This window comes from Squalius cephalus (assembly GCF_949319135.1).
Source record: "Squalius cephalus genome assembly, chromosome: 21".
Classification (NCBI taxonomy): Eukaryota; Metazoa; Chordata; class Actinopteri; order Cypriniformes; family Leuciscidae; genus Squalius; species Squalius cephalus.
The window spans coordinates 29,164,665-29,181,917 of NC_137142.1; the positions used below are offsets into that span (position 1 = coordinate 29,164,665).

Consider the following 17,253-nt stretch of genomic DNA (forward strand, 5'->3'; position numbering starts at 1 on the left):
GAATTTGAGAATAAAACCGAATACTTATATTGAATACTAACAAATAATATATTCTGAGAACAAAATGTAGGCTAACGGGTCTTTTCTAAACTGGGATTCTTTTCCTCTTCCTATACATTAAGTATAATAGATCATTTAATGTGTATGGCATTTTCAGAACTCTGGAATTAGAAAAGGAATCACTATTTCTCAGGTGTTAACAATTGAAATGATCTTTCTGAACTATTTGTACTCAGGCTATAATTTGTAAGAGTGCACAATGGCCAAAGGGAGATGGAGTAAACCAAATAAGAGCAGATCTGTCAAGAGAGCATGAGTGACCCCGACCCAAGAACTCACCAGCTCTTCGTAACGACATGCGTGTCCAGATGGCTGCTGTGTGATTGGGTAGAAACGAGAAGCAGCTGTGGCCAACACAGAGCCCCCCACGCTTCACTGGGACCTAACCGTGGAGAGAGTACATTTGCATGAGAGGGATAATCTGGCCAGCTCCCCCCTCACACACACACACCACCCCATCCCCAACAGCCTCTATCCCAAATCTCACTTCTCTTTTCCGCTTCAACTCAAGATAGTACAGCACAAATAGACCCCACCCATTCAGAGAAACATTAAAGTTGTCCGCCAAATGAGAGACCAATATCAGTCAGGCCGATTAACAGAAAAGTTATCTGTTTTGTGAAGTTTGAGTATGCAATAAGTAAAATGCATTTCACCACCACTGAATGAACCACCACTTCAATGTCATGTCAGCACCAAAGGCTATTTTTATGGTATGATATAATAAATGAACCCTGTTAATGTTCGCGTGTCAGTCAAAAATGACCAAATATTTTTTGTTTTTTAATTATTGTACTATAGGCATATTTTAGTTCGATAATATTTTTTATTCAAAATTTGTAGGGGATTTTATGGTACCAAATTATGTTTATGCAGTAAAAATAATCCATTTATTCACTTTTTGAGCATGGAATGAAAATGGAACCTGAAAATGAAATTTCCAACTTAAACAGTCATAAATCTTTAATGCTTTGGAGCACCGACCTAAGTTAGGTCTGTTTTCAAAGATGACACTTGGCAGATAATTGCTGAAGTGAAAAAAAGTATTTAAAAAAAGTGAACTTGAAAAATGTAATAAACTTTTACATTTATTGCTATGACAAAAGCACAAAAATACAATTTTCAATTTTTATATGAAATGTAGCTATATTTTCCAAAACACGTTTTCCTCTAAAACTGTGAGAAAATCAAAGCCATGAATCTAAACAAGCTGTGTTCCAAATTTGAAGTTGATATCTCAAAAAAATCAGCTTTCAGTAAGAATTTGTTTGTGCGCAGTTCCAAACGTTTCCAATAGATGAAATGCGTCTCCCATTTATTTCCAATGCGGTAAAAAAATTTAAGCAAACAAAACAAGTGTGACTATTTTTCTCAGGACCATTTAACCTTTTCAAATCATGTCCATGATTTTTTTGAGTGTTTACACAACAAGCAGCAAAAACCTTTACCAAGTTTCGTACCATTATGATGAAATAAAAAAATAAAAAATCACAAATGACCAAACAGCACCAGAGGGTTAATAAAGTCACCTTTTAAAAAGTTAATAAAAAGAAATCCCATTTTCTCAAAAGTTCCTGTGATAAAAACTCTGACATCGCACTAAATACATTCCACCACTATGAAGTATTAAAACTGATTGTATTAATAAACTATGTAGTCAGCTTAAGACAAACTAGAAAAAAATAAAAACAATACAAACGTTAATGTGTAGTAGATACTGTGCTGAGAAAGGTTGTGGAGGAATTCGGTGTGCCTGTCCTCCTATAGTCCAGCTGTGGGCTACCCCTGTGGTTCTGACAGCCTTCCACCGCTCCTCAGGGATGGACTCGCTACTTGCACTGCTGGCTAATTTTACAAAGTTTCAACACTCCGGCCAAACACACAACCCTAAAATATTCATTAACCCGCTTGACAAAAAGATGAAAAATAAATGACACCCTTTTTTCATGGGCTTCCAGTTTTTCTAAGATTGTTTCATGAAAATTACATGACTGATTCATTTCATGTGAGCACAATCTATAATCGGATGCAGATGAAGACAAGCCAAGAGTAAGAGTTTAGAATTGAATTAGACTGTTAAATCCCACTCGTCTTCTGAGGTGTATTAACAGTTCAGCCTGACTTCCTGTGAGAATGGTTTTGCAGTTGCAAGACGCAACCAAATCAATCAGCCATCTATATTCAATTTTTCCAGACTGCAGTCATCAGGTTTCACGTAACACAGACCTTGTTTCACAGCCAATGAGAAAGTAATGCTAATGCAGAGGCATAAAAACACCAAACAAAAAGAACATTTCAGGGAAGCTAGTCTCAATCAAATAAAGTGACAGAATTCAAAAAGTACAACTAAAAATCCAAAAACAAATTAATTCAAAGCTGCATCCTTCTGAGCTTTGCAAAAAAATGATTTATATTTTGTAACCTGACCCAAACCATTCATTCATTGCTTTGTAATTTGGCCTGGGTGAGTTTCCTCACCAATGCACCAGCAACTTTTATTCCTCATGCCATCTGTGGCCACTCAATTAGAGCTCCACAATGCTCCTCTCCATCCATCAACAGTAAACGCATCAAGCCACAGTTGTTATCTGCTTATTTTCTATAATGCATCAATTTTTGTGAGGCGCATGGCTGGTGTCCGGGCTGGAACTGATTTATGAAATATTGACAGACAGACAGACAGACAGATAGATCAACTGAAAACAGATCAGATGAACACAGTCCTCTACAGACATGATGTTTAACTAGGGGGGAAAAAAACAAACCCAACAAACTTTCCTCCAGGAGGAGGATGAAGAGTCCACCTCTAAAACCCCTTCCAAGGCACAAAGCCATTCCTCTGGTTTACCAGATGTGGTCCGAGACCGCACTGGCTTAGCAACAGGAAGAGCACTGCAAGAGTTGATCTGTGGGTACTTCTTATCATGAGACCAGAATGCCTGCAGTGTTGCCCAACTTCCCCTCCAAATCCATTCACCAAGACAGAACACAATGGGAGAGTTGGCCCTAAGGTGTCTAACACTCTGTCTCTACAGAAGCGAGAGCAGGTAAACATGGAGAGCCGTTGAATTCATTCTGTACACATTGAAGGAAGGTGCTGGCTGAACATTGTACTAGCTGACAGTTCCCCTTTGGATAAGTGCATGCATTCAGAGGGAAACGCATTCAAGACCCCATGTTCCTTTTTAGTGCAAACTTGGCACATTTCCTCTATATTACAGGGAAAACAGCTCCACTAAATGATGAAACTATTTTCAGGAAGACACAACTGCGGTATGCTAATTCTGAGGCAATGAATACAGTAAAAAGTTCAGTTTTATTTAATCATGAGTGCTGTTTTGAGTCATACCCATTCTGAAACTGCAACAAAACTGACATTTCTGCAGTCACAATAACAGCTCTCTGAAAAGAGCATGTTCATGAAAAAGATGAAAAAGACCCAAGACAAATCAACCATTTATTTCAAGAAATGAACCCAACACCATAGTCATACTAACATAAAACTCAGTTAGTATAATCACAACACATGCGCTCAGCGACCACAGCCAAAAGTCTTGTTCCAATCTTCATATAGCTCCAGATCTTTAGAAGAGACACTGGGCCGCACTGTTTTGAGAGCCTCCTGGAAGTCGCTGTAGAGTATTGGCCGAACCTGTTCTGCCGTGATGGTAGCAATGTCACTAAGGCAAATGCTTCGGATGGGGCCAAGGGCTGCTTCGCGACATAGCTGCGTCATATCCGCCCCCGAATACCCCTCTGTTCCCTGCACCACTTTCTCCATCTCATCTGCTATTAGCTGACTTTTCTCACGGGACATGAGGTTGGCCACTATCTGCCGTCGAGCCTCAGCCTCTGGGAGAGGGATGTAGAGTCGCTTAGCCAGGCGACGACGGGCTGCTTCGTCAATCTCTTGAGGCCGGTTGGTGGCACCAACCACAAGGATACGATCTTCTGCTGAGGTGGCAGCTCCATCCAACTGGACAAGAAACTCCGTTTTAATTCGACGGGATGAGTCGTGCTCTCCGTCTGTGCGCTGAGAAAGAAGGGAATCAATCTCATCGATGAAAATGACTGCAGGTTGGTGGCACCGAGCGATTGCAAAGAGCACCCGTACCATCTTCTCGCCCTCCCCGACCCACTTTGAAGTGAGCGACGAGGCGCTGATGCTGAAGAAAGTGGCTCCGGATTGGCACGCTATACACTTCCCGATGAGTGTTTTACCGGTGCCTGGAGGACCAAAGAGAAGGATGCCTTTAGGTGGACCTCTAAGACCGGTGAAGATATCAGGCCTCAACATTGGCCACACTACAATCTCTTTGATTGTGGCTTTAGCAAACTCCAAGCCGGCAATATCATCCCAAGTTACCGGGGGGCCGTGGTCCATGATCTCACTCATGATAAGCTCAATGATCTTGGGCTCAAAGTTCTTTAAACGCTCATCAACAGGTTCCGTGTCTTGTGGTTTGTTGTCCTTCGAGTAAGTCTCTTCTTCTTGCCTTGGCATGGGAGAGACGAATTTGGAGGATGCCCCACGAGGCCGTTGTGCCCCAAGGCATTTCTTGGAGATTGAAGCAACGTTGGCCCCAGAGCCTCGCTGGCCCTGATGGGAATGTTTTTTTTGCTGGTCAACGATAAACTGCTCTCGTGCTGATCTAAAATTAGCGCTGACACCCTCTTCTCCTCTCCGTCCCCTCCCTCGTGGTTCCTGCTCGCCTTGTGATGGGAATGAACTTCTGTTGCTTTCACTTCCTGAGCTGTAGAAGTTCTTCCTCTTGGATGGGTTTGTGGAAGAAAAGAACACCGGCTGATTATGCATATTGGACCCACTTGTGCAACCCACACTAGATTGAGACACACTAGCATTGCCTGTGGAACTGAAATAGTTATGGCCAAACATAGGCGATCCCATTGGAGCTTTTGGAGCATTTTGTGCCAGGGTCAAACGCGGAAGGGCTCCTTCAAGTCCTCTGGCACACTCCGCAGCACCGCTAAGTGGGTTAATGATCCCCCTTCCCATCTCAGCTCTGGGTGGAGGCGCAGAGGGCCAGTGAGCCAGAGGCTCTCGTCTAAATCCAAGAGGACCAGAGAGAGCACTGCCTTTCTCCCCACCCCCACCGACCTCACCACCAACAGTAATGTTAACATCTGCCGGATCTACTGAGAGAGCGCCTTCTTTTGACCCAGCCTGCATCATCCTTTGCACGCACGGCAGATTGAACACATTCTCGGACGTTAGGGATGACTCCCATTTGTCGCTATAGTTCTTTTGATTGCGGGCCAAGTGCAGGGCACTCTCTGCATAGTTGTTTAGCCCGGTGCGTGGGTCGTCTGAGTCCAGGGTTGAGGCGTACCGCTCTGAGTAGGTCCTGAGCAGGCTGGCAGCTCCGGCCGGAGAGAGCTCAGCACTCGCCCATGCATACTGAATGGACAGGATGTGTGCCCGATAAGCATCCGCCGTCTGTTCAGGTGTACAAGAGCCAGACGAAATGTCAAAGGACCTCCTCTGCCACTCGTCCAGGTGTGCTCTGCTCATGCCTGGCCTGCTCCAGTCTGCGTAAGAAGTGGGCACAGGATCAATTAATAATGTATAAAAGTAGAGAAGTACCACACAACAATAGGGCTATTGAAGGGTGATGATGATAATGCAGGGGAAATAATGATTTTGCAGGCAATATAAAAAGTTAAGCAACATTGTGAATTTCAATATAACTTGAATCCACTTTTAGGATTCAAGGTTTAGGTTAGGTTTCCTAAAGCTTGACTTTCCAGTATGAGAGATTTAAGACAAAAGCATTTTAATAGTGTCTCTAATTTAAACTCCATTTACAAAAACAGTGTTACAATCAGTTTGCTTCCTTTTAATTAATTAACTTCTGAGATCCAATCAAATTGTGTGTTTCAGTGAATCGAGTCAAAACGCCCTGTCACAGTTTTTATGTATTAAAAAAACTACATAGTAAATGCCCATGTGTATGATTAGGTATAATTGCACTGGTGCATATAATTAAAAATAGCACTCTTCCCTGTGTTCATTTAAGAAATGAACAGTGTGGAAATTAAACAAGCCTTGATCAATTTAAACAGTATTATACGTTTAATCCCTTTCAGACAAAATACATAAATATTGCTATCAAATATTGTCAAAATGCAGAAAAGTATTGAGATTTTTTTTTGCTGTATTTCTCAGGCCTACTGTCTTGGTGAATGAGACGATCATTTATAAAATATAAATTACGAGAGTAACCAATAAATTGCACAGGAATTGAATATAACGGTCTTGAATGAAAAAAAAAAAACATATATCGCCTCTTTTATTGCCTTAAATCCAAGATAAAGTTACATATTTAATTCCAGTGTAAGTTTTTTTGTTCCTCTCGTTTTCGTGCATTCAATTTGTAGAGAGAGACCGCATAAGAAGTGCAGTACTAGTCAAAAATTTGTACATACTTGACTGAATGTTTCTGATGATCTGAGAAAATGTCCAATAAAAAAAAGTTTCTGCTTTAAATGTTTGAAATTAGTTTTGTAGACAACTATGAAATACCCATGTATAAAAGTTGTAATTCTTTCCAAACAAATTTTTTTTGGGGATGAGTTAGACCAGATAATGAAGAAACAATCAATCAAGAGTAGAGCATGTGAACAACTTCATTTGTGTATAAAACCTCATGAAATTGGTTAAGAGAATGGAGTGAGCGGAGCTCAAATATAAGCTAGATTTTGTTGATCTGTACACAATCCCTATAGCCTACTTTTGTGTTATTTCATTGTTTTGACGACTTATTATTTTAATAAATTATAAATTATTTTACTTCTGAATGGTAACTTACTTTTACTATTTCACTTCAAGCATACCAATAACAATGTTACAGTATGTGACAGAAACGTGATAGTCGAAATCCACATTATCCATATAATGATCGTAAATAACGATCTTACGAATAATGTCTTAAGGGGTATCAACACATATATGGAATATGTGTAGGACGTTCAGATAGAGAGGACAATGTAGCTTTATCTAAAAACAGAACGTGAGCTGACAAGCTGGAACACAAATCACAAATACAGCTTCAAACACTCACGTGTGCATTTATTTTGGGTGAGGAAAGTTGTAACCTACCTCTGGGTTAAACGTTTTTCTTGTGTGAATGCTGTAAGGTTTAGCAACACCTGAAAGTCTAAACAACGATACGGAACAAAACAACAACCATAACTTTGTCTACGCCTCGCGCCTCCTATATTTTTCTGAGCCGATGTGCGGCGCGCGCTCCAGCAACTTCCGGCTGCTCGGTAATAAGATCGCGCGCGCCATCGCCTGGAGAAAGACACGCATTGCGTTTATTTAAGGGCCTAAATGTACTAAATGTTCGCGTTTTTCTTTGTATTATATTTTATTCGTTATATTGAACACAGTGTTGAGCCCTACACTGAACAAAAAAATATGTTTCTTGCTCACACAGACTTAATAAAATTAGACATTTCAACTGAACCCATGCCATGGTCGTTGTAACATTCCACTTGGTTGACTTTATTTAAATATATTTATTCAAAATATTGTACAAAATGATGCACAAACAAACCCTTAGAGAACCAAATCTTAATGAACAATTTCATGATTGTGTCATCATACCTTAGTGAGGGTTTAACCACAGCTGACCATGTGCAATACCTTTTTTATTGGCAAATATATTTTTAAATGAAATTAAGATGTAGCCATATGTTGACTTCAGATCTTCCCAGGAAAAGGATCCACAGGAAATGATAAATATGTAGGCCTATTTACATGAACTGACGAGTATGGCAGAAGCAATTGAACATTTATCCATTTACTTATCCATTTAGGCCTATCAGTCAGTGCCTGAAGTGTGCATTCACTTTGAGAATTTGAAATTTTGTTCTAGCCTTTATCAGGCAGTATTTTATATAATGTATTCTTATATTGCAGCATGTTTTTTTTGTGTGTGTGTGTTTTCGTGCTGTAGTAGTAACTGACATTTTAACATAACTGGTAGCAATTTTTCGTATTTTTTTTATGGAAGGCCATTTCTGCCATAAAAGGGAAAAAAAATCACGTTTTGGTAAGTCATAATTCTAACATTAAAGTCATAATTATGAGATAAAAAGTACAAATTATGTAATAGAAAATCAGAATTATGACAATGAATAAAAAAATATATAATTATTTCGACTTTTAAGCTCATAACTATGCCTTAGTAACTCATCATTTCGACTTTTGATGTCATAGGTGACTTTTTTGTGATAATTATGATGTACAAAAACTTTTTTTTTCTTACGTGGTCGAAATGGCCTTCCATAATTTTTGATCTGAAAATCATGAAAATTGTTTGAATGAAAGCCAAAACAGGATAAACGTAGTATGTTGCTAATTATTTGTTGCTAACACTGACTATATACTGACTTTATCAGCCGCAATACCAATCGTGCAGTTGAAAATCAGCTCAGCTGTGATGTTAGTCCCAAATGTAACATAAAACTACAATACCCACAAATCTGTGCGGCGTGCGTGCGTTCACTCCGCTCCCAGCGGTACGTCACATCATGAATGTGCTGGGATAAAAGGCTTCAACTGGGGATTTAAACTGATGTCTATAGTCTAGACGAGTTCACAGAAAGCGATGAAGTAAATGCATAGCTATATATAGTCGACCGCTATTCTTGGACTCTGTAGTTGTAGCGTATTGCTGGATTTTGTTTTTTAATATTTTCTGTTCATAGACAATCATGAAGCTAGCGTAGATTGTTAGCTGCGAGAATTCAGAAGCCAAATCCTACAAGAGTCACACCCTAATATTCAATATCCTAGCGCCGGCCACGCGACTGCGGGTACAGATGCCCGACCCTGCTTTTCGTTCGGGAGTATAGCTAGACCATTTCTCATACAGATATTGTTTTTATTTGTGCCAAACAACTCAGAAGGGAGGTCATGTATGTCCGGTTTCAGTCTACTTTGTTGGGAGACAGATAACGTTAGTCGGCTAGCTAGTGTGTGATCGTCAGCAGAAGACAGGAATATGAGTTCACCAATGTACACGTTTGTTTTGAGAGATGACAACAGTACTGTGTATGCTGAGGTCGCCAGGATCCTCAGCTCTACTGGAAAATGGAAACGACTGAAGAAGGACAATCCTCGGTTTAATTTAATGCTGGGAGAGAGAAATCGGCTGCCTTTTGGACGACTGGGTAAATGATTTCAAGAGCTGCGGATTTGACATGATTGTTTTATAATCCCATGCTGTTTACATATTTCTAAGTTAAGTCAAGAGTTTCAGCAAGTTAATTAATCTCATCTAACCCGTGCTCATTTTCAGCTTTTTGGAGACTATGGAAAGCACAAGCTGTTAAATTTATGATAATGCATGATAAAACAATGCACTGCTGTGTCCAGCAGCAATAACCACACAGATTCAGCTTTATAATGCATCCCAGTGGATCTGTATCACTGTAACTGTGTAGTAATAACATGTAATAACACTGACATGAACTTTTTTCAACATAAGTTTTAATATCAGTATTTTATAAATATGTCTAAATTAATGAATAAGTGCATGCTTTTTGTAAGTGTACATATATAAAAGATCATTACTAATATTAGTATTAATATTTTTATTCTGCAAGTATGCATTTGATCAAAAGTAACAGTAAAGACATTTATAAAATGTCTGTTTCAAATGAATGTTGTTCTTTTGAACTTTCTATTTATTTCTACAAAAATATTAAGCTGCAAAAAAAAAAAAAAAAAATTCAGCATTGATAATAAAAAGATACATTTATAATAATTGAGCACCAATAATAATTTAGCGCCAAATCAGCATATTAGAATGATTTCTGCAGGATCATGTGACACTGAAGACTGGAGTAATGATGCTGAAAATTCAGCTTTGTCATCACGGGAATAAATCACATTTTAAAACATTTAAAAAAAAAACCAGGTAACGGTAACTGTAACAGTTAGGCTAAGTAACATAATGGTTTTACTATTTTTGAGCAAATAAATAGTGAGCATTTTTTCAAAAACCAAAAAAATCCAAACATTTAGGGGTAGTGTGTACATAACTGTTGGTGGTGAACTACAAAAATGTTGATTAAAGTATTTTTAGCTGCAGGACAGTGCCGTCACCGCTCAATATTTCAACATTTCAGTGTCCGATACCCTGCTGTGTCCTCTACAGGTCATGAACCAGGACTGATGCAGCTGGTGAATTATTTCAGAGGAGCCGATAAACTCTGTCGCAAAGCATCACTGGTCAAGTAGGCTGTTTATTTATTCATACCAGATGAATGAAGTTTCCTTCCTCCATTCAAATGTACAACAGTAATTGATGTTAATGAGAGCTTTGAAGTGATGTTAGGAGTGATACTGTTAAGCTAATGCTTACCTAAGTAATGTCTTCAAAGCACACTTTCCTTTTTTAATCATGCTATTGATTTATAAGCTCTGCAGATCTTCAGTTGTGAATTATAGTTATGCAAGCATGTCTGTTGTTTAGGATTATCAAGACCAGTCCAGAGTTAAAGGACTCCTGTAACTGGTTCCCTGAGTCTTACATCATATACCCAACCAACCTCAACACCCCAGTGGCCCCGGCCACCAATGGCATCAGCCACATGAAGAGCAACCCAAAGACAGATGAGCGAGAGGTCTTTTTAGCTTCATATAACTCCAGAAAAGAAAGCGGAGAGGGAACGGTGTGGATCGCCAAATCATCGGCAGGTGCAAAAGGTACGAATTTCTATCGGTCCAAAATGGTAAGTTGAAAGAGAGATGCCAGAATGCAATCTTAGTACATGATTTGATAGTATGATAATGTTGTTCAGGTGCAGGTATATTGATATCTCATGATGCAAACCAGTTGCTTGAGTTCATCGATAATCAAGGCCAAGTGCATGTCATTCAGAAGTATCTGGAAAAACCTCTGCTGCTGGAGCCAGGACATCGCAAATTTGATATAAGGTAAGATGAGCTATTTAACCCTTTGTGCTGAATGTTTTAATGCGATTATGTTCCATCCTAATTAAGCCAAAGTACTTTTAAAGTCCATTGATATTTTCTCGTATGTAGGAGTTGGGTGCTTGTAGACCATCAGTACAATATCTACTTGTACCGTGAGGGTGTGTTGAGGACATCTTCTGAGCCCTATAACAGCTCAGATCTGCAGGACATGACCAGTCACCTGACGAATCACTGCATCCAGAAAGAGCATTCGCAGAACTACGGCCGCTATGAGGAGGGCAACGAGATGTTCTTTGATGAGTTCAGACAGTACCTGTTGACCACACACAATCTCGCCATGGAAACATCTGTTTTACCTCAGATCAAGCATATTATCAGGTGCTCCTATACTGAAAATGTTCAGTCAAATTCACCTATAATGATTGCATGTTATCTGTGCTTGCAAATGAGTTGCATAACTTATTTCTCAAAGATAATCAATTGATTCTTGTCAGAGATGTTCAGTGGGGGTCCAAAAGTTTGACTCTACTAATACAAATATTTATATTCTGAAATGTTTCACATTTAAATGTTTATCCCCATGTTATTTTAGTATTATTTATAAACTACTATAGTATTTACTGTTATTTTGAATTGGCTTTATTTGTATATTTTCTGTTTTAATTAAAAAACATTTTTGTAGGTTTTAGTAATTGTTTCGTCATTTTATTATTATTTTTTTGTGTCAGTTTTAGTTATAGTAATTTTTGTACTTCAACTTATTTTCAGTTATTTGCTAAAGAAGTTTTTAATGTAAATTTATATTGTATTTCAGCTTTATTTCAATTAACAAGTTATTTTTAATAATTTTAGTTTTAGTTAACACTGTTGCAATTGTATTACAACTTAAATAAGTGAAGTTTTGAGAAATAATAATAAAAACAATTAGATGCATTTTTGCAGCACTCAAGCTGACATGGAATTCACAAGTTTGTCAAAAAAGCTGATCTTTAATAGAAAAAGATAATGATCTACAATCTTAATTATTTCTTTCAAATTTTACGTATTATTTCTTTGTTTTAAATTTTTTTAAAGTAATGCTGTCAAATCGATTAATCGCATCTAAAGTTTTTAAATATATATTATAAATGTTTGTGTATATACGTGTGTGTATATATATTTACAAACTTTTATGTTAGATGTGATTAATCGATTAAACAGCATTTTTAAAAACTCTTTCAATATTTTCAAAAGATTTTTTAATGCAAAAAATTACAGATTTTAACTCGGATGTTTGCACCCCAATATATGTGCATTAGTGTATGTGTCTAACTAACTGTAGTTTTCCTCTGAAATCCTGTGGCTTGTCTCAATAGGAGCTGTCTCACATGCATCGAGCCAGCCATCAGCACAAAGCATCTGTCCTACCAGAGCTTCCAGCTCTTTGGCTTTGACTTCATGCTGGACGAGAGCTTTAAAGTCTGGCTAATTGAGATAAATGGGGCGCCTGCCTGTGCACAGTGAGTACACACTTCTCTTTTGTTATGTCCACAATGTTTTGTTTTAGTATCTTCCAACTGTCCGAAATATTTGAAAAGCAATCATGATTTTGTCCCTCATTTTCACATTTGTTGTGTTAATGCATAAAGTATCGCATGTATGTCACCACAAGGAGTTTTGGGAGAAAAAAAACTTTAGGCATCCTAGCTAAATGTATAATGGTGAGTTTTACACTGAGGTAAAAGTTGTTAGAAGAAGTGTGAGTTGCAACATGATGACATCTACCATCTATTAAACATTTAGGGTCAGACTGTTGTTCTAACAAATCATTTTAAACCATGTAATGTTGCAGTTCCCCATATGGCAAGTAACTCAGTTTTATTTTATTTCCCAAGTAACGTTTTTATTTGTTTCCGTCTGTGTGTCTGTACTGTTTGTTCGTGTGTTCGTATGAAAGCGAGAGCAAGAGAAAGAGACCTGGCCATAGCTAATAAAGCGTAATTTCATGGGGGAAAACATGGAAATAGTTTATCATTTTTATCCTGTTGTTTGTTATTTTCATTTGCTTGCTCAATGTCTTTGTAGTTATTTTACTGTTGTAGGCTGTAAGGAGGACCTTTGAAATATATGAAATCATTTGGCGAAGTGATATGGAACTGTAATGCGTTCAAGACCTGCCTGGAACTACTTTAGCTGTGCGTTAACTAAAATAATTGCACACCTTAGAAAGTTCCTCAACCAATCAGAATCAAGCATTTAACAAAATGTGTGTACTTTGTGCATATTTTGCGTGCTTGATGTTAATTGCATTATATAAGTCACTCCATTAAATGGACCATGGTTGCACTCGCTAAAACATTTTGTTGTTATGAAGTTGAAATGTTTAAAGTTGATATTAAAGTTTCTCTCTCTTGTAGGAAACTCTACGCTGAGCTATGTCAAGGCATCGTGGATGTGGCCATCTCCACAGTGTTCTCTCTAAACGCAGATGCTCTCTCATCCTCGCCCCCGTTCTCCACTTCTCCATCTCTTTCCTCCAACTCCTGCTCCTCACCCAAGATCAGAGCGCCCCATCAGTTCGGCCCATTCATCAAACTATAAATTGCTGTTGCAGGATGCTGTTGTTGCCATGCAAACCCCGTCCCTATAGTCCTACCTGAAAACATCATCAACCAATCTGAGAGGCGTAAGGGTCTACACCTGATCTTAGGGTTGAACATACAAGGGTTTCTGAAGGATCTCTGTCTGAAGAGGACAGAAGGTACATGGGGTCACCTCTAACTGTAACTCTTCCCGTTTCCATCCATCATTTCTAAAGCAAACACAGAAGAGTCCACAGAAATAAAGAAAGCATGAGTTTCCAAAGTAAAGACTGGAAGGTGAGTAGAATCCTGCACATGCCAGTGTAGCATTACCCAGAAAAGAGTGATTTGTTTCTAAAGCCAAGCATGTACACTTATAATCAAGACTTTGTCCAGGAGTTTAACACTTGTACGTCATTTAAAGACTTGATTTTGCGAACACTTTTGAAGGAGGAGTGGCAACCAAAGAGAAGGGTTCAGCTCCTCTATGGCTGCATCCGAAATCACATACTTCCCTACTATATAGTAGGCAAAAAACAGCATGTGAAAAAAGAAGTATGTCCGAATTCACGGTACTCATAAAAGAGTTGACAAAAAGTACCCGGATGACCTACTACTTTACGGCGAGATTCTGAAGTGTGCATACGATGGACACTTTACTATCCCATGAGGCCACGGGAGAGGATTTGTGAATGGCAGTGAAGCGACGCTAGTAGGTCACATGAAAATGACAGCAACAACACATTCATACTATATAGAGCATATTTTTTTAGCGGCCGTGAAGTAATTACTTATTCAAAATAAGTACCTACTCAAGAGAGTATGCGATTTCGGAAGCAGCCAATGCCCCAGATCTGTTGCGTCAACGAGACTCCTCAGGACTTTCCCAGGCACCTTGATGTAATGGAGGATGGATTTGAGACTTTAGTGCCTTACATATTCACATTCTCTCAACACCCACTTCCACTAGCTAATATGGCCTTTTGTACATCTGTATGTGTCCCATCAACTGTATTATCTATTAGACTCTTGTGTGCGTTTTGTGCTGTTCGCTTCAGTGGTTTTTAAACCACAAAAGAATCTTTTTCAGATTCAGATATTTATGATTTGCAGTGTAGTGTACATGGTTGTGATGTTAAGATTTGGTAGAAGTAGCAGAAGATAATCTGTTTGCATACTTATTGTCATGTTACTGTTCTGTCTAGTGAGACCAGATTTAGTCTTCCCACTGATTCTGTTATTGTTTGTAGAGACACATGTTAGGTTCATAATTACTTCGTGACAGGCAATCAAGAACATCTGGGAATTGGGAAGCACTGCCTTCTGCTTGTTTTGTCATGAGCATTCACGACTCAGTAGATAAATGATAATAGTTATTCGCAATAGTTATTTCTTTCATTCCAAACTCTGTCAAGAGTTGCATTTTCTGAATGAGTAAACCTTCGGTGGACTGAGATGTTGCATGTCAAAGCATGTTAAAAGCAAGGCTCTTTATACATACATAGAGAAAAATAGTTGAGTTTTTACTTTTTACATAAAAGATATGGATATATGACTTCCTGTATGATGTATATGATTTGCTCAGCCGAAGAAAAATTAAAGCTTTGGAAGATTTTTCTCCATCTAATGCAGGGTTCACCAATCTCGGTCCTGGAGGGCCGATGTCCTGCAGAGTTTAGCTAGAGAACCAGCTAATCAAGGTCTCACTAGGCATACTAGAAACTTTCAAACAGGTGTGTTGGAGCTGGTTGGAGCTAAACTCTGCAGGACAGCGGCCCTCCAGGACCGAGATTGGTGAACCCTGATCTAATGCAAGTGAATGGTGCTCAGCTTAGACCATTTTTGACTGTCCAAAATCCATATTTAGGCCTCCACATGCGTTCGAAAGTATATATTTTTAATTTTTCTCTGAAAATGACATCATTTTGCTTGAGAAGACCATTATTCGTCGTCTGGGGTTGTGTGGAGGCCTTTGAAGCTGCCTAAATATGATTTTTGGAACGTCAAAAATGGTCTGCGTTGAGCACCGTTCACTTGCATAGATGAAGAAAAATCCTGTAATGTTTTCTTCCAAAACCTTAATTTCTCTTCAGCTGAGGAAAGAAAGTCATATACATCTTGGATGGCCTTGGGGTGAGTAAATAATAAGGAAATGTTCATTTTTGTTTGAACCATTCCTTTAAGACGAATGCATAATTTCTACTCTTGTTTTATATTTCTGTATACTGCTGAAATGGTTTATGTGTAGCAGAGCACAGAGTTTTCTTTGGATTTTTTTTAGCACACAATACGGGCCGCTTGGCAATCGGGTTGTGTGCAGCGATAGTCATTTAATGTATTTTCTTAAACCTAATCTGCACAGGTTTATGACCTCTTTCATCTCACTGTGCATGCAGATATGACTGAGTGTTCCTGTGATCGGTGTGGTTCATTAACAGCAGGCTCTGAGGGATTGATCTGTACTCTGTCATGATGTAGATGACACTGGCAAGTTGATGAAGAAGCAAGCAGCAATTTAGGGTTTGAATGTGTGATATTCTGATATCAGTATTTATGTTGTTTGCCAGAAGAGGAAGGACTTGAAAAGGAGTTTAAACAGTATTGCATCTCTTTGAATTTAAAAGGAAAAGTATTGAAGGAAAGCCATTTTTTTAAACACTGTAGTCATCAATCCTATTACTAAGAGCAGTTATCTAAGTTTTATTATGCATCTTTGCATTGCTTGTCTTATTTGTAGTGTGTCTAATTTTTACTTAAAGACTTTGCTGTACCGTCTTTTTTTATTATTTTAAGAAAACTGAAGGCAGTTGTATGTAGCCTGAATGAGGGAAAACATCATCTAGCCAAAGATCATGTGTGATGAAATATCTTCACAGCTGTTCAGAATGACAGTCGAATGAACATTACTGGTTTGATTTAAGTTGTGAAATGTGGGAATGCTGTTGTAATTGTTTTCCTCCTGTACCTGAGGAAAGATCAATGCAATGTATGTTATTATTAGTCTAGTTTGCTGTATTTGTTACTGTTGTTTAGACCGATTGAAAATAACAAAACTTTTACTACGTTGGATTAGTAAAAGCCTGAAAAGTATTTAAGTTGTTCAAATAAAAGCATCCATCATGTGCAATAAATGTTTCCTATATATTCTACATTAGCATTTAGTCTTTAAAAGGAAGTACATATTGGGAACTTTACTAATGCAATATTTATCTATTATCCTCATATTTTCATAAAGCCTATTTATTCCTGACTATTATACTCTACAGCGCTAAAGTAGTTTCCCATCCAAGTACCTGTAGCTGTCTGTCACGTGCGATATGTTTATAGTACAATATTTAATAAAATTATTTTCTCTTCTCTGTTGTGTTCCAGGTAAGATGGTCCCACTTTATATTAAGTGTCTTTAACTACTAAGTACTAACATTTTAATTAATAATTTGATACAAAGCACTTGTGTACATGCTTTTACATTGTACTTGCATTAAAAAAATACCTGCAAGTAATTGTTTTGCAAACACAATAAGTACATTGTACCTTGTACCATTTTTTATGCAAGTACATAGTAGTTAAGACACCTAAAAATGTGCCTTGTAAGATTATAAATATGTATATCAATATCAATGTATATCTATTACAATGTATATCTATATCAGCCACACT

The 17,253-nt window shown here is 38.1% G+C and overlaps 2 protein-coding genes across 5 annotated transcripts; one reads left to right on the forward strand and one right to left on the reverse strand.

Annotated features, from left to right (window-relative positions):
• Positions 1-852: 852 nt before the first annotated feature.
• Positions 853-7,319, reverse strand: fignl1 (fidgetin-like 1). Its single transcript, XM_079855629.1, has 2 exons — positions 7,181-7,319; positions 853-5,610 (listed from the first exon to the last, which is right to left on the reverse strand). The coding sequence occupies exon 2, from the start codon at positions 5,591-5,593 to the stop codon at positions 3,593-3,595; it is 2,001 nt and encodes a 666-aa protein (XP_079711755.1). The 5' UTR covers positions 5,594-5,610; positions 7,181-7,319; the 3' UTR covers positions 853-3,592.
• A 1,258-nt stretch (positions 7,320-8,577) lies between these two features.
• ttl (tubulin tyrosine ligase) lies at positions 8,578-16,952 on the forward strand. 4 transcript variants are annotated; one of them, XR_013819594.1, is made up of 8 exons: positions 8,578-9,261; positions 10,251-10,329; positions 10,569-10,801; positions 10,897-11,032; positions 11,141-11,410; positions 12,388-12,531; positions 13,429-13,890; positions 15,990-16,950. XR_013819594.1 is itself a non-coding variant. In XM_079856006.1 (7 exons), exons 1-7 carry the CDS (start codon positions 9,093-9,095, stop codon positions 13,610-13,612), a joined length of 1,215 nt encoding a protein of 404 aa, XP_079712132.1. In that variant the 5' UTR covers positions 8,578-9,092; the 3' UTR covers positions 13,613-16,952. The 4 variants fall into 4 exon arrangements, 1 of the variants encoding a protein (XP_079712132.1); XR_013819595.1 differs by having other exon boundaries at positions 13,429-15,226; positions 15,377-16,718; XR_013819596.1 differs by having other exon boundaries at positions 13,429-15,038; positions 15,377-16,718.
• The last annotated feature ends 301 nt before the right edge of the window (positions 16,953-17,253 follow it).